The 21,201-nt window shown below is 44.9% G+C and overlaps 1 protein-coding gene across 2 annotated transcripts in view; it reads left to right on the top strand.

Annotated features, from left to right (window-relative positions):
- The window catches only part of PAK2 (p21 (RAC1) activated kinase 2), a 39,869-nt gene that overhangs the window by 7,831 nt on the left and 10,837 nt on the right, over positions 1-21,201 (top strand). For both annotated transcript variants that reach the window (XM_027907984.1, XM_027907983.1), the window contains exons 2-6: positions 13,589-13,799; positions 18,864-18,964; positions 19,456-19,606; positions 20,159-20,190; positions 20,543-20,650. In XM_027907984.1, coding sequence (XP_027763785.1) covers positions 13,613-13,799; positions 18,864-18,964; positions 19,456-19,606; positions 20,159-20,190; positions 20,543-20,650 — 579 coding nt within the window. In that variant the 5' untranslated portion in view covers positions 13,589-13,612. The remainder of the gene's footprint in view (positions 1-13,588; positions 13,800-18,863; positions 18,965-19,455; positions 19,607-20,158; positions 20,191-20,542; positions 20,651-21,201) is intronic.

Genomic DNA, 21,201 nt, shown 5'->3' with positions numbered 1-21,201 from the left:
AGAGGGGACAGCTTTCTAAATTTAAAACTGCATCTGAACTGGAGAAATCTCTTTGTTTCAGGGACCTTGGTCAAGATTGGAACTAGATGTGATTTTCATTCCACGTCGCTCTGGTTAATGGAGTGACCGTGTTTCCTGCGCTGCTGAAGCCACTTTCTCTGCCTGACCCTGAAAGGTTTTGCCAAATAATTTGTCAGTATTCCTCTTTCTTCTCTTTATTGTTCCTTTCCTAAACAAGGTGTGAGTGTCATCAGTGCTTTCTTTTTGGCTCCTTACTCGCTGCCTCTGCACTCGCACACACCTGGTCACAGCACCACGGAATGTTTTGGGGTGGAAGGGACATTAAAGCTCATCCAGTCCCACCCTCTGCCATGGGCAGGGACACCTTCCACTAGCCCAGGTTGCTCCAAGCCCCGTCCAACCTGGCCTTGGACACTTCCAGGGCTGGGGCAGCCACAGCTTCTCTGGGCAACCTGTTTGATGTGCAGTGAACAACGGGGCCATTCCCCAGTTAGCAGTGTGGGGACAGGCTGGTGGCAAGTGGCTGCTCAAACTGATATTCTGTGGGCCCTCTTTGTTGCCAAGTTTAATAGAGATCTTCATCTCTGTTTTGCTCTGTGGAAACGGCTTACTGAAAATCGCTTCCTGTTTTCTTAACAATTGAAAAGACCTGAGAAAATTTTCCCTTGGATGACAAACTTCTGGAAAGCTGACCACTTCTGAAGGTATGATGTTAGGGCCAGCTTCTTCCATAGCTAAAATAAATTTTACAAGAGGAGAATTTTTTTTTTTTTTTCAATTAAAAGAACTGAGTTTTCATAATCACAGAATCTGTGAGTCTTCCGTGCTCGTTTGTTGCAACAAAAATGTTTTATGTCCTCCTTTGTACATTTGCCCACGCTGGTAGCAGCCAATGGTATTGTGAATTAAAAAGAGGAAGGTTTGGAGAGCATAGAAGTGTTGTGCTGTGTCAGGCTGTCGATGTGTGTCATGTCTTCTTGATAAATGTCAGCTTTAGTGTAAGGACTCTATTGAATGGCTTTTTGGAGCTGGGAGGTGGCCCAGGACTTGCTTGGTCTGCTGTTTCCCAAACCTCTGGATGAAGGAATAAGGTTATTGGTGTTCCCTGCCTGATCCATCCTTCACCCTCCTGGGATGAGGGGTCAGCTGGTGCTGAACGTAAAGGCAGTTTTGTGATTTGTCTTCAGTTCTTGTGTTGATGGCACAGCAAGAGCAATGTCTGATGTTTTTCATAATTATTTATTGCATCCCTTGCCATGGAATTTGACCCCTCAGGTAAGTGGGATTTCTCTTATTTCTATTAAGTAGCTTTGCTTTTGTATTAGGGTGGGGTGTGGGTGTGAGGGCCTCGTGGATGGAATCCTCCATGTCATGGGTGAGTTTGTGTTTTGTGGGAGGGAAGACATTGGTCTCTGAAGTTCTCTTTTGTGTGAGTTCAGTCTCATCCTCACAAACCTCTTCAGCTGCTTTATGATTGCACAACTGTTATTGAGGCAAGATAATGAGGTAGAACTAGGGCTGAGAACTGCATCCTTTTGATGTGTAAATGCCTGAGCCTCACATAAATGCATTTTCTGAAGCTTTCTTGTTGCTCTGTTAAGATTTCACTGAAATCTTACAGTTCTGCCCATAGCAATGTCACTCACTGTTTGTTGAACAGGCACAGCTCCATATGCTTCTGTGTTAAACTCAAAACTTGTACAACAACAAGTAGGTCTTTTTAAAGTCTTCTGCAGCTTTATAAGTTCCATATTATGTTTTGTCAACTGTTTCAATATTATTTTAACTTGACAGCTTCCTTTGGAAGCTCTTCAGCTTCCCAGGGTGCTGCTTATCCTGTGGGGTTGTAATTTTCACAGGCCTTTTGTCTATTCAGTTGGTAACGGTGTTCTTCGTTCTGTATTTTTATGTTTTAAAAAGTATTTCATTCTTGAGCTGTTAAATCAAGTTTTTTGTGGCCCTGGTGCTGCAGCATCCTGTATCAACAGTCGTGGATAGCAACACCCTCAAAGTGTGTCAAAATTGGTGGGATGTACGAAATCGCTTTGAAAAATTAATGAATGTAATCACTCACAGGTGATGTTTAAGCCATTGTACATTTATTTACATACAATTGTTTGGGGTGTTTTTATCATACAGTTGATTTATGAATTGTAAGGAGCGTATGGGGTAGTTATAACACAGAAGAGGTTGGGGCTTTTCATATTTTTTTTTCTCCCTACTTACTGGTTCCTGTAGTCCTCCTGTAGGCTTGGCAAGAAATAATTTCTACATCAGCATAAAAATTATTTGTATTTTTTGAATTATGATACAGTTCCATGCTTTTTTGGCTGTTTAATATAATTTGATTTCTAGCCTGTCCTCTATTTCTGGTTGTTTTGGATTTGTTTTAACAGTATTTTAGATAAAACCTGTGAGAGTGAGAAGAGTGAGAGAAGCAGTTTCACTAGGAATAACTTAAAAATACCCCAAAATTAGAAAATTAGGTTAAAAACTCGTTCTGGCAGCCAGTGTTTTGAATGCAAATTGCCATTTCCAGCATCCAGATGAGTGCTCTGGCTCCCTGAAAGGCTTACAAGAACATTTGCCCAAATTTCAGGGAACTGACTGCATTAGGCTGTACATGAATGTGTTGCTTGTATGTGTGCAGGTAATTTTAAAGTAAAAAATCTGTAACAGCACACAAGGAAAACTAGGGCAGTGTCCCAACAGGAGCACTGGAGTGTGAACAGGGGCAAGTGATTTACAGAATCCCTTTGCCTTACTCACCTTTCCTTTTTTTTTTCTTTTAAGAAAAGTAGTTTTTTGGTTTTCTGTTGATGAATGCAGGTTTAATGTCCAGAATTCTAGGGGAGTATTTGGGCTGATTTGAGTTGTGGCAGCTGCACTTTGTGCTTTTTTTGTACTGTTGATTGTGCCTTGAAATAGTGGGGAAGGCATTGCCTGTGGTGCTGTGCAGTGGCCACAGAATTGGTTGTGTGCCCATCTGGGCACTTCACCTCTCCTAACAGAGTTAAATATGCCAGGAAAAATTAAACAGTCGCTTGTCTGTGTGCAGAGAACCTGTAAAACTTGAAAGCTCAGCTGTGTAATGGAGTTCCCTGTCAGTGTGACAGTCCTGGAGCGTTCGTGCGAATGCTGTGGCTGAAGTGTGAGCGAGGTTTTATCGCTGAGCTCTGGGAGTGTTTTACTGAAGATCTGATTTCATCCCACAGTCCTGAGCTGCTGCTGGGAGGGAATCAGCGGGGTAACCCCTCCTGAGCATGTTGCTTTCTCCATTAAGTAATTAAAAGACACCACTGGGAATATTGCATCCCGCTCTGGAGTCCTCAGCAGAGGAAATGTGGACCTGTTAAAGTCCAGAGGAACCTGTGGAGATGCTCCAAGGGCTGGAGCCCCTCAGCTCTAGAGCCAGGCTGGGAGAGCTGGGGTGTACAACCTGGAGAAGGCTCCAGGGCAGACCTTGGAGCCCCTTCCAGTGCCTAAAGGGGGTTTATAAAAAGAGGGAGAGCAACTTTTTACATGGGAAGACAGTGATAGGACAAGGGGCAATTGTTTTAAACTGAGAGATTTAGATGAGATATTAGGAAGATGTTTCTCCCTGTGTGGGTGGGGAGGCCCTGGCACAGGTTGCCCAGAGAAGTTGTGGATGCCCCATCCCTGGAAGTGTCCAAGGCCAGGTTGGACGAGGCTTGGAGCAACCTGGGCTAGTGGAAGGTGTCCCTGCCCACGGCAGGGGGTGGCACTGGATGGGCTTTGTGGTCCCTTCCATGGACAACTTTCCCAGCTATCAGCAGTGCAGGAGTGGGATGCTGCATGGAGCTCTTCTCTTGTAGGAGTCTGAGTGTTTGAAGAAGTCATTGTAGTTGCCTGTCAAGGCACAAATGGAGTGTAACTCTCCCAGGAGAAATGATCTCTGGTTTCTGTGTGGTGCTGATAGAGCTGGGACATGAGCTGTGTCCACCCAAGCCATCTCTGGGAGGGATTGTTTTTGAAAGACCTGTTGCCATGCCCAAGCGCTTTTGGTATTTACAAGTCCTACATTTGATTTCTTGCATCCTTTGCCCTTTCTGGCTGAATTTGTGCCCAATGTGGGTGCGAAGAAGGACTATCCTTGAGCTTGGGTCACGCAGGGGTTTTGGCAAACCCTTCCCGGTGGCCGTGATCATGCGAGTGGCAGCGCTGTGCTGGTGTGCGCTGTGTCTGGGAAAACTGACTCAAAAGAGGCACAATTTCCCACCTTGGCATTTCGGGGCAGGCTGGCAATGTAAGAAGAGTTGAGGATTTGGCCCCCAGGGCTGTTTTGCTGAGCTGGGCTAACTGCAGTTGAAGCAAGCCTTGGGCAGCCACTAGAGAGAAACAAAGAGCTCTATTCTGAGTGCCTGTGAAAAAGAGAGCTCTTCTGGAGGGAGACATTTCATCCTTCCCCTTTGTCTTTTCCCTTATTATTCCTTTTTTCCCATAGCTGACAGCTTTACCAGCGTGATGAGGGAGTGACGGATCCCTTAACCTTGGATTCTTCCTGGTTTTGCCATCCTCATACATACTTTGTTACCTCTTCTCTTTCCAGTTACTCCTAATCTGGATTAGAAAGGAGAGGGGGAAGCCACAGCCTTGTTTTACCATTGCCCAGTAAGATTTCCAGAGGTAAATAAAAAAAGGTTTAAAAAGGTTTTGTTCCCTGTTAGGGCTACTGGTGATCCTTCTGCACACCACCAGCAGCCTGGTGATGCTTTTAGAGCTGTGTCACTGCTCTGTAGGGTGGTGAATTTCCAGGTTAAACAGCTGTGAATGCTATTGCTAATACAGAAGTGCACCAAGCTGTACAGGTACCTAGTGCAGGGCAGCCTTTATTCAAATAACTTTTGCTCTGGAATGTGTGGTCCCTCCCTCCCTGTAAATGTCAGCTTTAATTAAGAGAGAATCTCAACAATGAGATGCAGACTTATTTTTTTATTATTATTATTTTCTTGTAAACTTTCCCTGCTTGCCCTTTTCCCCATTCTCGTTTGATCTTTAGAAAACCTCAGCTCGTGAAAATAAAGGCTGAAAAGTGCCTGCTAGGTGGTGAAATATGAGTAAGCACAAAAACCTTGAACCCTGGATTTGCATGTGCCGTGCCTGCCGCCGGCTGCCTTGTCTGCCTTTAGTTGACTCAGGATTTTCAGGAGGCAGAGCAGGGATAATTTCCTCGTTGAGCACTGAACAGGCTGGTTCAAACACCCTGTGTTATCATTATGCATCTTTGCACAGCGGTTTCTTGAAGGAAAACTCTTGCTGTGGGCTGTATAAAATGGAACCGAGTTCAGCTGGTGGGTGGCAACTCCCCGGCCCCGCAGCAGAGGGTGGGAATGGATCCCATTGATCCCTCTTAGTTTAATTCCTCCACCACCACACTCCGTAGACCTCCATGGGCCTGCCAGGGCTGCCTCGGAGCAAGGTGGGCGTGGGCATCCATGTCCATCAGCTCATCCCTCTGGCTCGTTTCTGTGCGCTCTTGCCATCAGCCGCCTTGCCAAGTGAATTTTCCTGCCAAACTTAGGGGAAATGGGACACAAAAGCAGTTGGGAAGTGACTTCTGAGGCCTGCCTGGTATTGTGGGCTGTGGTGTTTGAGCTGTTTCAGAGGTGACAGAGCAGAGAAGGCGTTGCTGGTTTGCAGTGGTGGTAAAATGCCCCCTCAGTTCAGTAGAGCCCTGTTGATGTGATGAAGCAGAAGTGAGGGCTCAGGTGGGTGTTGATCTCCCTGCGGGTTTAAAGGCACAGAGTGGAGATGAATCATAAGACTCACAGGTGGCCCCAGTGTTCAGTGAAGCCAAGTACTGTGAATTTGCTTAAATTTTCCGTGCACTAATGGGCTTTTACCAGGACTCTTGCACATCTTGTCTCTAGTCTCGACCTACTCAGATTTTCCCTGTTGATACCTGTTTCATTCACAATCTTCCTCAGAAAACTGGGATCTGTTTTAGTTTTGGAAACAACATTTTTACAGCCTGATTGCTCGTTTTCAGTGCAGGATTCTGCACATCTCCTCAGTGCCTTAAAGAGTCAATAATTGCTTCAGGTTTTAATGGACTTTGGCAGTGGGTTGAAGCCTCAGTAATACTTTGAAATATCCCCTGCACAGGATATTTGTCTTGTGTAACTTGGTCCATGGGAAGCACTTCTATTACAGTTTTGGAGAGGCTATTCCTTCTTCTGCACTAAAGATGGTTTCCTTTCTGCTTTTTTTTATTTCTTCTGCTCGATCCTGATTTTTATCTTCTTCTTTCCCCAGCCATAATCTCTTTATCACTTGGCAGTTAAACAGCATTTATTTGTGCTGTGTTTTCCCTTCTATTTCTATGACTGGGCAAAAATCATAAGGAAATTAAGGGGTTGGAAAAAGACAAATTGGAAAGAATTTGGCTGAGTGTGTTCTGTGTGTCATCCAGTCTGATCTTGCCAAATCAGGCTGAGTTTCTCCTGTGCTCTCATCAGAGTCACAGTATTATGAGTTTCCTCTGCCACACAGAGCAGTGTAAAGGGAAGATAAGAAGGACCTGACCTGTTTATAAACTTTATGGTGGTTGGTTCGGTTACTGTTTGTCCCTTTGTAGATGTTAATGAAAAATATGTTGGATTTTTTTTACCTGTTTTCCCAGCTGCATCATTTGAAGGGGCCGAGTATCTTGTTTTGTGCTTCTAAATTAGGGAGATCTGAGCTTCTTTGGAGTCTCTTAGGTTAGTGTAGTTTCCTCTCCCCTCCCCATAAAAAAAAAAGCTAAATAGAAATAACTTGGCTCTCACAGGTTTGGCACTGACCAAACACTTTCATCCGAGACCCCCTAAAGCTGGAAGAACACGTTGCAGCACTCCCTGGGCAGGTTGGTGCCTGTCTTTCTAGAGGTGGGATGTGCTGGAGCATCCACACATGTTTTTAATAGCCGTAGGTGGAACGGATGATCCCGCTGGCTCTTCCTGGCCACTCTCAGGGTTACTCTGGTCCGTTCTTTTGCACGAGTCCTCTCTTGGCAGGCAGAAGATCTGCAACTGCATTTGCCAAGTCTGCAAGAAAGTAATTCTTTGTCTGCCACTGCTGGTTGTTTTTTTTTTTTTTCTTTGCACCATTTTCTGAGTCGAAATGATGAGATAAGTATTTTCAGTCTCTGAAGGTAGTGTCATTCTGTTCCAAAAAGACTCCTTTTTGGATCCGATTAAATAAATCTCGTGGATCCAAGTGCTTCAAGTTGGAAAGCTAGACATCCCAAAAGACTTGTTTTGTTTTTCATGGAGAAGACGAGTCTGAGATTTGCTGGACCTGTGAATTTTTCTGCAGCAGTGAAATAATTTCAAGCCGATGAGCTGCTGAACTAAGAGGCTGTTAGTGATGGGGCAGGAAGCTGTGGCTAGGTAGCACCATCTGAATAAAAACTTGTCAGAAAGCTGCTTTCTGCTAATCCCTGGGAGGAAGTGAGCTATAATCAGCACTAAGTGAGCTAATCACAGGAAATCTATTGCTCAACAGGAGCCTTTGAAAAAAAAAAAAAAAAGAAAAGAAAAAAGGAGGGGGGCGGGGAGAAAAGAAAAATACCATGGAGACATTTCATTCTGCTTTTGCACTCCAAAATCTGTTTGATCTAAGAAAATGGAATATCTGATGAAATTTGCAGCCTTCCAATCTCCATTTAAAAACTGCACCTTCTCTTCCAGAATAATGAAGCATCAAGTCTCATCTCCTCCTGGGAGGTGGTTTTCAGGTATAAAGAGGTGGTGGTGTGGGGAGGCTTTGTATAAGCAAAGTACCAAAACTACTGGAGGCCTGGAGGCAGTGGGAATGAGTCTCCAGGTGTTTTCAACAAGGATATTTAAAATATGCAGCAAGAGTGAGATGTGACTGTCTTAAATCTGTCTCATCACACCAGTCTTTCATTGGAGCATCACACTGTGGCACTTGTATTGTTTTTAGTTACTCTGTGCCCTTTTTCACTTGACATCTGCTTTGGAGATTTGTTTCCAGGCATCTCCTTTGCTCTTTTCCTGTGCTCTGGACGTGGCTGTCCTGGATGCCGTGACAACTGTTGCCAGTGGCACCCTATAAGGCCCTCCAGGAAGGGGTGACAGCCACCGGCATGGGGATGCTGGAGGGGGAACTCACTACTGGAGCAGGGGCAGGGACGTGCACCCAACTGTCAGCCCTTCCTTCGCTTTTGACCTGCTCTCATTTCCTCTTCCATTCCTTCTGTCAGACCACGGGCAGTTCTGCTGTGTTGCCTTCAAGCTGTGCCTGTGGCCCAAGTGTTCTGCAGTTCAGGTGTTGTACCCAAAAGGTCCTGCAGTTGTAGTGGCACATCAAGGATTAGGATTTCAAGAGCCAAGTGGTTTTGTTTCTTAACACACTGTTAGCCTGAAATCCATTACTTCTCCTTTTTGGTCAGCTGTGCAAAATGAACTTAAATTTGATGTTTTTACTGCTCCTTCTGTGTTTTGCTGCTGATAGTAAATGAGCTGATTAATTTTTACTTGTAGTAAATAGAACTGAGTTCAGTTTGCAGCACTGTGATTCTCCTGACACAGAAGCATTTGATTTATTTCACTGATTTAGTCCTGGCTCCTCAGAGATCAGTGGCAGTGTAAAGCATGGGATTGTGTGCCAGGAGGAGGAATTTTATATGCATGTTATCAAACAGCTCTGATCTTGATGTGGTCTGTTTTGGTTTCTTTTTCCAAGCAGTAGTCCAGTTTAGTTTTCCATCACATCCCAGGCAGTGAAATCAGAGGTGCAGCCTGGATTCCTCAAATATATTAATTTGAACATCTTAAGAAGGCAAATTCAAGTTATCACAATGTGAGAGCTTTCTACAGCAGCTGTTTGATTTGACACAAGGTACCATCTACCCATGCCTGCCTGTGGCCTTGCAAGGCTGCTGTGTGACCAGAACACAGATTTAAAACTTAATCTGCTCAAATACAAGTGCTTCCAGGGAAAGTGTGAGTGTGCTCTGCAGCAGAGAGGAAAATGAGCGCCTTCAGTTTAACTTTATTTCCTTTTAGTCATTCTGAAAAACAAGTTTGAGGGGAAAAATGTTTGTCCTTTCCTAGAAGTCAGAGAAGCTAAATAGCAGCACACGGCTTTGGCTGGGATGGGAGTGCGTGTGAGGCTCCATCCCAATCCTGAGGGAGCCCCGAGGAGCCAGGCCCGACACAAGGGGCAGGCTTAGGAAGTTCTTCAGGAAGCAGCCCGGCTTTACACTCGCACAAGGGGGAACTGGGGGGGGGGAAGAAACAACAGAAAAGCAAGTCAAAGCCAGAGCATTCAGACTAAGGTGCTGCAGCAGTGTGTGTCTGTCGGCTTTCTGAAAACACTGCCCAGTTCTCACTCTACTTTCCAGTTTTTACTCGCTGTCAGGGTTGTTTCTGGGTGTTTTCCCACCAGTGGCAGCAACAGGAACTGCTGTTGGTCCTGTGACCTGGGTATGCCGTGGGTTGTCGGGCCCTTTTCATCCCCAAAAGGAAGAAAGATAGTGAGCAGCGGGGCGTAGATTGTAAAACTGAAACTTAACACGCGTGCAGATCAGTCAGTGCAGGTCTCTGCAGGGGCTGGGACGAACAGCAGGGTGGGTTAAGCTACACAAGTTGCTCCCTCTGCGTGTGTGTCCTGCCTCACCCTCACCGGGCAAAGGTGGGAAGGTTAATGATGCTGAGTTAACTGCTGGACTCTGTGATCGGAGGGATCTTTCCCAACCAAAATGATTCATCAAGAGAGGAGCTGCATTTGTGAGGGGCTTGGCTTTGGGTCTCCAGCATTGCTGGTGAGGGATTTAGACAGTACAAACCCTGTCTGGGCACTCTGCAGTGGAGGAGAAGAGCACATTTGCCCTTCAGCTGCTGCAGTGGGCACTGAGAAGGTGCCTGAGGCTGCTGAGGGTGGAGAGAGTACTTTCATTTTTGCTACCTTAGTGCAGGGCAGGAAACCTTTGTCAAAAAGAGGGGACAGCAGCTGGGAGGAGTGTCATATACTGGGCACGAGGATTGAGAGTTAGAGGGCCCTGTGGTCACTGGCACTGCCACCTGTGGATGTGTTTTGTGGATTAAGCAGCAGAACTGTGGGGAGAAAAGCTTTTAGCTCTCTTTGTGCCTTTTTGGGGGGGGGAGAGTGTAGTGGGTTGCAGTGCTATCCTGTGGTGGGACTGAATCTGTCTGAAGGCTGTAGTTAAGTATTATTTGCAGCTTCACAGCGTTCAACCCATTGCTTTCTAGTTCTTGTGTTAAATGTGGTGCAAACAGTGACTGTGGGGGAGTTGCTGATGTGCTTGAATACATTATTATTACTGGTATTTCCTTCACTGGCAAAGATGAAAGTGAATCCCTCTTCCACATATTACCTTTAACATACTTCTGTGAGGTCGCTCAAACTCAGGTTAACTATTTTAGTAAATGTCTTCCAGCCAAGCCTAAAAAACCCCCACCATTAATTGTGTTGTCTGATTCTGTCAGAGAAATATGAACCTGACATCTCCTTTGCTGGGTTACAGACTGCTGGGCAGGCACGGCGAAAAAAATTCCCCGTGTCCTTGCAATTCCCTGCACAAGGCGTGAATCAGCAGGACAGGCACACGGGAGTGGTGGTGCAGGAGCGATTACCTCTGGCTGCTGTGATCTGAACAGGCTCCTTCTCCTCTTTGGGGGGGCTGAGAGAGCAGAAACGGAGCTTCAGGGTGTATTTGCACTCTTCTTTTTATTTTTTTTTTCCCTTTTCAAAAGTCCGTCCTCCGGTCGTTGCCCATAATGCCAAACCTCCGTAGCAATTTCCGAGGTACTTCCTGACGCCGTGGAAATTTCCCTGGCGTGATGAAGTCAGGGTAAGGACAGACGAGAGGGGAACTGCTCTTTTCTTCAGCTGAGCGTAGAAGAAAAAGAGCTGTTTGGATTTGAACCTGGACAAAATGATTGATTTTTTTGCCTCTGATGGTGACTGAAGGATTGGAATTCTGCTTTCTGGAGTGTGAGTGGAGCTGTGTGATTTATTTAAATCATGAATTCAAAGCTGCCGTGCATTGAAACGGCCTTTGTGCAAACTAGGTGTGAATTTAGCACTTTGTTTCAACAGTGATCTTTGAAGCAGCCGCTCGGAAATTTGACTACTACGTGCTGTTAAAACAAATCACAGTTGAAGTTTTTCCTTAAAGCTGAGGTTTTCCTAAACCGCAGATTTAATGAGCTGGAAGGAGCCGGTCCCTCAAGTGGGAAGCTGATGCCTGGGCTCTGTCTGCCACTCCAGTTTTCTCCACCAGCCCCACGGTTTGTTTTCTTCCTGTGGAGCTCCTGGACTGTACTTGGAGCGAGTGGGCTCAAGGATCCCTCTGAACCCTTTGAGCTGATGAGAGCTGCAGCTCTGGAGGTTCTGCTCAGATGCTGCTACACCAGTTTCTTGAAATGCCTGATTTTCTTCTGGAATAGATTTGGATTTCCATATACTTGCTTCCAGCTTGTCGTTTCGCAGTTTCTTCTCGTGAGCACACAAGATGTTAAGGAATAACTTATTTCGGATCAAGGATTTCTGAGTATGTGGTGAGCTGCTTCTGTCACTGAAAATAAAGAATTTTTACTGGAGTGAGAATTTTATTTTAAAAATATGTCAACAGAAGGGCAGTTAACTTTCATTTATTTATTTATTTTATTTGTTCAAAAGCAGGAATTCTTTTTTTAACTGTCTGTTCCCACTTGGGTAGCTAAGGACCCTCTATCCTACTCTTTTCTGAGGTTTGATTAGCAGAAGGGACACAGGGGCAGCAACCCAACTTCAGTAGGACTCTTGAATATATATCTGTATATATGAATATATATATTTTAGGAATATACATACGTATCTGTATGTATTAATATACATTTTTACATTTTTGATTGAATAAATCAGTTTGACTCGGTGGATATATTATCTGTATATATATAAGGTGAGTACCTTATATTTGGGTTATACATCTCAAATTGGTGTCAGGTACTTGGTGCAAACAGTGTGTTGTAAGGGAAGCATTTGGAATTAAAATCCCCGTGGGTAGACTGCTCAGACCTGCAGGATACTTAACTTTTTCCCCCACGTTGCAGTGTAGGTACTGGAAAATGCAGAATGTCCTGTAGATAATTTGCAGCCTCTGAAAGAGAGATCAGTAAGTGAATCTGGAAGAGTGTTGGGGAGTGGGAATCACTGCCTAATTCCCAACTGCACCCCTGCAGACTCGTTCAGGTGTGGCAGGTGTGTTTATCACCTCCTCATCAGCAGAGGGCTCCAGGGCAGGTCTGTGGGGGTGGGTGTTGCACAGCTCGGAGAGCTTTTCCCCATCAGCCGGCAAGTCAGTGGAGCAACCAGCACACGTCCAGTTTTTACTGCACTGCCAAGAATGTTGTGCTGCTTGTGCCTCTGAAGGTGTTTGTGCAGAAATGATGTGCTTTTGTGGGCATTTATGGGGATAATTACTTTTAATCTCCTCGGAGCTTCATGACATAAACCAGTGTGCTCTTGTGCTGCCCCAGTCCAGGCTGCTGGCCTGATTTGTGTCCCTCTGTTGGGACTTGTCAGCATTCACCCACCCTATGAAATGACAGGGAATGACAGTCCACGTGCTTTTGGTTCTGCTGCTCAGGCCCTGCTGGCGGGATGCAGGTGTCATGTGAGATGTTGGGTAGCACAATAATTGAGAGGGGATTGCACTGTCTTGTCCTGGCTCTTGTGAATAATGAAACTGATAATATGTGGCTGCGTGACTGAGTCATGCCTTGGCACCGTGAGGGGAAGTTGGTAGGCACCAGGAGGCCATTCATTTCCCAAGCTGTTGTGAGAGAAGGAGGAGGAGATGTGTTGGTTCCTGTTCCACAGAGGGAGCTTGTCATTTGAGTGAACGGAGGAATTAGGGGCTTGTTTGTTACTCAGCTTGTTACTGAGAGGTGATTTCTGTAAATCTTTCTTTGTGCCATTTACTCTGTATCAGAGAGGCTAGGCTGCCTGTTTCCTGGTGATCAGAGCAAAATCTCCAAAATATTATGAGGAGGGAGGAAATGCCAGCACAGATTTTTTTGAATAGGGAATGTGTCATGTAGATGTTTTATTGTGCTGTGGTTTTAGCTTTAGCAGCTGTTTTTGTCCGTGTTCTCGCTCATGTTTTTGTTAAGGATTCAAAGAGGATTGTGGTGACACTACATACTCTTTTTTAGAAGAGGAGAAAGTGTGGCACCAAGTGGGGAAGCAATGCAAGGCCCCATTCAGAAGTGGAGGGCACCCTCTGGATTTTACGTGTACTGTCCTTTATGTGAGCAGAGAACCAGATCTGGGAACTGTTCATTTAGTCTGCGTTAGTTTTATCACTGGAAACATTTGTTGCTCCATCCCACAAATGCTGCTGCTGGCACAAATGAATGGGTGGCCCAGAAGTGGGAATGAGGAAGGGATTTGCGTCCTTGGTGGAAGTGCCTGCCAGTGCAGTGCCTGCTGCGTTCCTCAGAGTTGAATTCGCGCCTCCTTCCACTTGGCCAACAGAAGAAATGCTACATTCCTGTGTTCTTTTCCTATGTTAACACAAACACTTCTCTTCCAGGGCTTTCCCTAGCTATTGAGAACCATGTGTGACAACGGAGAACTGGAAGACAAGCCACCAGCTCCTCCCGTCCGGATGAGCAGTGTCATCTTCAATTTAGGGGGCAAAGATTCTTTGGCCACCAACCACTGCTTGAAACCCCTGCCCTCTGTCCCAGAAGAGAGAAAACCTAGGCATAAAATCATCTCCATATTCTATAGCAATGAAAAAGGTAAGATGCCTCTCTTTCCCAAGGTATTTCTTTACTCTCCTTGTAAGTTTTGGTAGTGCTTTAGACATCTGAGTCCAGCCTGTCGAAGCATAGGGGACTGGAAAACCACCACCTGTTGCTCCTCCTGTTTGCTGACCACTTTGAAGAAATACATTTCCAAACAACCCTCATCGATGTCTGGCATTCCTGCGGATCATGTCACTTAAATGCAGATTTCTGGTTTAAACTGAGCACCCAGCTGGTTTGGAAGTTACTTCATGTTGATGATCATTCACGTGGCACCTTGAGGAGGCAAAACGGTAGTAAAGAAAGAGTGGTGGAAGTGCATTGTGCATGAGGGAAAACTGAGAGAAACTACATCCTTTTGCCTGTGGAATTGCACTGTTAGGGTTGATTATTCATGGGGGAAAACCTGGGTTGCTGTAATCGGGATTGTTTCTGGGAAAAATTTGCTGTAATGAAACTAGACTGTGTTTGTGTGGTTTTTTTCTGTCCTCTTTTGCTATGTGACAACACTGGAGTCTAATCCTGGTTCTCCAGGATGTCTGTATCCATGTACAACAAAATGGTGCACAGATAGAAATAGATGCTATATCTGGGATGGTAAAACTGCACAGGGAGTTAAGCCTGATCTGTATCTGCTATGCATTTTATTAACCTACTAGTTAACATTTTCCTGATCACTGTTAATATGCCCCTTGGAGAAGACCCTGCTGCTCTTGTAGTTGTGCTCTTGTCTCCCTGTGCCTTGCTGCTGGTGTGCTGGGCAGGGCTGGTTTGGTCATGCCAACACAGGTTTGGTTGTTTCAAGAGATTTTTGTTCCTCTGGTTGTTTATTCTCTTGGCTGAGTGTTCTCCCCAGGGCTGGTTTTCAGGCTTGCTCAACTGTGTGAGCAGTCCCTTTGCAGCCATACCTCACCCTGGAGATAAAACCTGGGGGCAGACTTCCCTCTGATTCCAGAGTCTGGCTTTCTGCTCTCAACAGTAGGTGTGTTTTCCTTTTGGGAGGATAGAAGGATTTTTGGCCAGTGTAGCTTTTGGAAACAGCAAGAGAGACTCCAGACCTCTGAGGGTGGTGAATTTGGGTGCAGAAGGTGGCAAAGCTGGGTGCTGTCAGCTCAGGGTAGCAGCACTTGTCTGGAGCAGGTTCTGGCTTAGCCCTTCAATCCTGCAGAAACTGATGTTTTACTGTTAAATTGTTGGGAGGAAATGCCTGGAATTTGTCACGGTGAGTGCTGCAAGGAAATCTTGGAGAAGGGGTCAGATCTTTCCATCTTCAGGCAGGAATGGGTTAGGAGCTGGGATGGCACTTGTCATGTTGGTGGTTCATCAGAGCATTTGAGCCCTTTTTACAGACAGGGTTATAATGGAGTAGAACATAAACCCCATGTGAAGGAAGCTTTTCCTTGCTCTGAATTAGTAAGATGAATTATGAGTGCAAGTGGGTACAGTACAGCTGGAGACCTTTGTGACATTCCACAGCACCTTTTCTTCTCCATGGATGTTTCCTCTTTCCATCTTGATGGTGGTTTGGTTGGTTGCTGAAATGTCTAGGGAGGTGGTCGAGGAATTATCTACAGTTGTACTGGCTCATCTGAGATTGCTTTGGAGTCCCATTGAGTTTATTCAGACCATTCTAAATACTGATATGTACCAAATTTAGGGAAATTTATCTGCATACTTGTTTGGAATGTGTGTCTACCTACTGATACTTAGTGTTGCAAGCTAAAAATGGAAGTAGTAATTTCTGCTGAGAAAAATGCATTTTAAGAAAAATCATGTCTCTTGATGTTTTCTAGATGTCGAAAATTAATTCTGGAAAAAAAAAAAAAAGGCAAATGTTCCTGTGAGTCAAGATAATGTGGTTAGGAAAAATGAAAATTGAATTACCTAACTGAAAGAAACTATCTGAAAGGTGTAGTTTGTTTTTGTGTTGTTTTTGGTTTTTTTTAATTTGGAAGAAACTTGTCTATTGGATGACCCACAGCAAGGCTAATACAAACATCCAAAGAAAGGATTTTGGCCCTCAAGTCTGCAAAACTGGCTGTCAAATGTAAGCAGAACAGAAGTGGACACAGTGTCTTTCTGGCACTAACACAATAGTCAGATGGTAGTTGTTTTGTTCATTAGCATGGCTGGGATGCACCCTCCCCAGAAATGCCCAGTTAAATCCTTTTTTTTCCTTGAAATTCAGCTGCTGGGAAGCCTTACAGAAATACTGACTTCCTGCTTGGATTTAAAAAATACTCTGGGACTAGATGCAAAATAATCTGTTGGCCTGGGATATTTACCACGCGGAAAAATTTCTCCAGCTGGTGCAAAAGTTAACAAATCACTACAAAAATGGTAAATTGTCCTTTTGAGAAAATGAAGGGATGCCCTTGCTATTATCCAGGAACGTTGTTTGGCTTTGTCTGAAAATCTCTGTCCATATGATGTTGCAAGGTCCTCCCTCTTGGGAGGTTTCTGTAGCTGAGGAGGGGCTGTGCTTTGGGGGACTCTCTGCAGGAGATGAGATGTAGCAATTACACAGTTTCTGCCCCAAGTCTGAGCTCGTTCTGTGCTGAAATAATCATAAGAGTTTGAAGGGATTATTTAAGCACCTCATCACGGAGGGTTTGTTCCCCCTGGTTCCATTGTTTAGGATAAATGAAGTGATAGTCATCTTCTCACTCGATTACTTAGTTGCCATGAATTTCCTTGGCTTGACTTCTGAAGTCAAAGGAACCTCTGTGTGCTTTTGGAAAGCTTTAAAATAGTCTCCTAAAAGAAGAAATGTTTGAGCAGAACGTGTTCAATGGGGTGCCGAGGGCACCACCCAGGGTTGTGCATGTGCAGGCTCCGGGCAGATTTTGGTGTGGTTTCAGCTGGGGCTCAGTAACTCCAGGTGTTCACCTGGAGTCAGCTACCTGCTACCACCAGCTGTTGGGAAACAGCTGTGATTCTTGCCTTGTGTACGGAATTTGGCTGGTGGGAAGCGAAGGATGTGCGAGGATGGGTTTGCCGTGGGAAGTGCCCTGGGTGGTGCCTTTGCTGTGAGTGCCTGTGGCTTCATTTGGGTAAGAGTCCAGTTGTGTTTGAGTTGAGTTGTATTTTTGAGGCACCTCCTTAATCAGACAGAGCATTTCTCCAGCTCGCTAAATCCTTCCAGAGGACCTGTGTGTCATCCCCTCCTGGGAACCGGGGGACTGTGCTGCTCTTCCTGCAAGGCCAGGGGGCAAAATCTTGGCATTTCTCCCACAACCAACAATATAAAACACCAGTTCCTGCAGGATTGAAGGGCTAAGCCAGAACCTGCTCCAGACAGGTACCACTGCCCTGAGCTGACAGCACCCAGCTTTGCCACCCTCAGCACCCAAATTCACCACCCTCAGAGGACTCGAATCTCTCTTGGGGTGCTGTCACCAACCTATAGTAGCTTTTCACTCTCTGCTTACAGACTTATTTCTTTCACCCATATCAGTAAAAGACCACCCCTTCCTACTTTCACTTGCTGTTTGAAACAAGTGTTGCCCTTCACTAAAGGGATTCCTGTTGCAATCCAGAGCTGTTCCAGACCCAGCCAGAGGCTGGGAAGCAGCGTGGCCTCCCCGTGGCCTTGTTCTCAGCACTCGAGGATGTCCTGCCAGCACATGACTCACCGGGCTTGCCTCTGGCAGGAGCTGTTTGTTTGAAGTGCTGCTCTGCTCTGCTGTTCCTGTGGGCAGAGGAATGATTTTTAGTCTCCTTGCCTTGCCTACTCATGGGATCTATGTATTTTTGGAAGGAGTGGGTTTATTTACATAGCACATGTTGGAGGAGTTGAGCACCAGCTCCTGTTCCCTACATGTCAAGTGCTCCTAAACAGGAACATTCCTAAGGAATAGAACTTTTTAAAATACATTTTTTTTCCCACCCTTGCTTTCACGTAAACAACTGCAAGAAATTGGGAAGAAATGGGGAGGAAATGGTGCTTTCCTCAGCCTTCACAGCAGCAGTTTCTCCTGTCCCATGACTGAACGCTGTTAATGAGACCGTCTGACAGCCCGTTTGCTTTTTGGCTCTGCCCTGTGCAGCCATATTAAAGATATCCTGTTTATAACAGCCGTGTCTTTCCACGGCATTGTTCAGCTGGAGGCAGCCCACATGGCTTTTCGTTTGGGAGCATTGTCCTCACTGCCTGTCCTTCCCTTCCCGCCAGCGCGAGGGGATTTCAGACGGATTCTCGGCTCTGAGCGGCACCATCTTTGCTTGCTGTGGGGTAATGGAGAGGGTGCTGCTTTACCTGCTTTTTCTGTACTGAAACAACAGGACTTTTAAGGTGAATTTGAAAAACAAAGCAGAAAAATTAAAGAAAAAATTAACCCCCCCCAACCCTCTCCCCAAATCACCCTAACAAACAAACAAAAACACCAAAGCCCCAGGCTTTAGAAAGCATCTTATAAATGTAATTGGATCTGGGTTGGATTGTGCACATGGTCTTTCTAATTATCTGTTCCTGCTCCTGGTACTTATTATGCCTTTTTTTTTCCCTTTTAATTTAAATTAGGTAATTGCTCTGAGGCTATAAACTCTTATCTTCATCGCAGGAAGTCCTACTTTGCATTAATTAACTTGAATTGAAGCAGTGAGGCAACTGAATTTTAGGTGTCTTTAGGGTGAACTTGAGGTTGAGCTGAAATCATCTTCACTGCTTTTCTTAATCCATATTAAAATGTCCTTTTTGCATTGTAAACATTAAAGAATTTTAGATTTCTTGTGCTCAGCAGAGCACTCTGGTGCTCTTAGTCGCGTATTTGCTTGCTGCCATAATATAAATTATTTGAATGGAACAAGGTGTTGATTCTTAGAATCACAGGATGGTTTGGGGTGGAAGGGACTTAAAGACCATCCAGTCCCACCCCCTGCCAAGGGCAAGGACACCTTCCACTGTCCCAGGTTGCTCCAAGCCCCGTCCAACCTGGCCTTGGACACTTGCAGGGATGGGGCATCCACAGCTTCTCTGGGCAACCTGTGCCAGGGCCTCCCCACCCTCAAAAGGAAGAGTTTCTTCCTTACATCTGGATCTTTGAATGTCTTTTTCAGGAAGCAAGAAGAAAGAAAAGGAGCGGCCAGAAATCTCCCCACCATCAGATTTTGAACACACCATCCACGTTGGCTTTGATGCTGTTACTGGAGAGTTCACGGTGAGTATTCCTGCCCTGGGGTGGCTTGGAAGGCACTTGGGGTCAGTGCTGTAGTGAAGCCAAGGCAGTGCTTTAGGGTAAAGTGCAAGTTAGTCTCTGTTTATATCAAAGAACTAATTTTCCTGCGTGTTTGTACAGCACACGGAGTTACCGTGCCATGACCTGTTAGTGCTTCTCCAGTGTCATCAGTGTCACATCTGGCGCTTTGTGCCAGGTGGGAGAGCCCTCCCTGACAGACTTCCTTCGCTTTATTTTTGTTAGTGGGTAACAGTGGTTCTGCTGGGTGTTGTTGTGCCCCTGTTCCTCACATCTGGCTCAATATTCCAGGTGCTACTGTGCTGTCACCTGTGGCTCCCCATTAAACCCCCGTTGCTCATGTGCTGTGCATGTTACGGTTTTTATAGAGGGAAGAAATTTGTTTTGCTCTTTAAAAATCTTTAAAGCACTAGAATACTTAAAATCCCCCCCCCTTTTTTCTTTTTTTTTTTCAGGGAATGCCAGAACAATGGGCTCGGTTGCTTCAGACCTCAAATATCACCAAGCTAGAACAGAAGAAAAACCCCCAGGCGGTACTAGATGTGCTGAAATTCTATGACTCCAAAGACACAGCAAAACAGAAATATCTGAGTTTTTCTGCTCCAGGTGAGAGCCAAGTGTGTGCAAGACATACTGGAGTTGGGTATTTGGAGCACAGTCTTCCTCTCAGAATAATAAATTAACTTCAAATGCTGATTCAGTGAGGAACAAATACTTGAAGGTGGATTTAAGACTTACTGGAAGCTGGGCTGTCCAGTTAATTTCCTGTTTTAAGTGGAGAGTGGAAGAAAGAGCTGGATGATTCACAGTAGCAGCCAAAATGAACTTGAAGGGGCTCTGTTTATGAAGCTGGAGCTCGGAGACTGGGATGAACTGGTTTCATGCTAGAGCCCTTTCTCCTCACAGCTGTCTGTGAGCTTGATGTCACCAGCTGGTGACATCAAAGATGCAGAATAATTTGTGACTCACATATTGGGGAACCAGTTGGGAGGGCTGAGAGAAAGATTGTCCTACAAACAGGTGCAGTTTTGCCTACTTTTCTTCCAAATTATTTGTAGCTTAGTAATAAGGCTGTGTGATATTTTCATCCTTTATAGAGTTCACTTTTTATTATTTTTTTCTGATGATTTTATGTATTCTGCTATTTGTCCTATTTAGAAAAAGATGGTTTCCCTTCAGGAACACCAACGGTGAGTGTGTTTATTATTATTTGGATATCCTTAGGTGCATACAAATTCAGGTCTTCTGTATTTGTTATATCCTGAATTTCGAAGTTTTAAACTGTATCAAGTTTAAAAGTGTAAAAATGAGGATCTTTTTTTGGTGGAATAAAAACATAAGGGGCATATTTCACTGGAGCAAAGAGTATTTGAGTCTCATTATAAAATGTAATAACTCAGGGGTAGGTTGAATGGTTCATTATTTTCTTTTGACATCAGTAAGAATTCATTTATCTTAGTGTGAAAAAAAAAATCAAATCTTTAATACTGTGGGGGAGACAAATTTGTTTATTTATTTTTTTTAATGTTGTTAAAAATGTAGACCAATGCCAAAGGTTCAGAACCATCAACAGCTGTGGCAGATGATGAGGAGGATGATGAAGAAGCTCCTCCTCCTGTTATTGCTCCACGTCCAGATCACACAAAATCGGTGAGCAGCTGCAAAACTTGACAGTGCAGAATTCTGGAATTCTTTGCATTGCAGAACTTCTACATCTGTTCTCTAGAAAAGGGTTTTGTTTGTGGAATGAGCTGTTGTAAGGTTTTAGGGAAGAGTTCTGTTTTTTGAATTTGCCAAGAGAATACCTAATTTCTGGATGTCTGTTGGATCAGAAATCTTGAAGCGGAATCATAGAATCATTTAGGTTGAAAAAGACCTCTGAGGTCGTTGAGATTTGGTGATTCTCTTGGTTGGCTTGTGTTGAAGGTATTCAGTTAAGCTTATCTTTCAACCCAATATGTGAGGAGGAGGCTTTTTTAGTCCTAAAAATCTGTAGGTGGTTTCTGTAACTTGGCCCAGCACAGTGGCACAAGTGTAGTCCAGGAGGTGCCTTTCAGAGGTCAGTACTGTTGCCAGGGGACTTCAGTGTTTCTCTGGTCTAATTTCTGCCTCCTACCTGTTACAAAATGGTGCCTAGGGATCTTTTCAGAGCTATGATTGTTTTCAGCTGAAGGTCAGTGGTTGCAAAGCCGATGCTCAGG

The sequence above is a fragment of the Empidonax traillii genome, unplaced genomic scaffold (genome assembly GCF_003031625.1).
Source record: "Empidonax traillii isolate 1590-97213 ecotype Southwest subspecies unplaced genomic scaffold, ASM303162v1 scaffold1590:size92424, whole genome shotgun sequence".
NCBI classification, from domain to species: domain Eukaryota; kingdom Metazoa; phylum Chordata; class Aves; order Passeriformes; family Tyrannidae; genus Empidonax; species Empidonax traillii.
The sequence above is the reverse complement of the archived record's forward strand: the minus strand, read 5'-3'. Positions and strand labels throughout refer to the sequence as shown.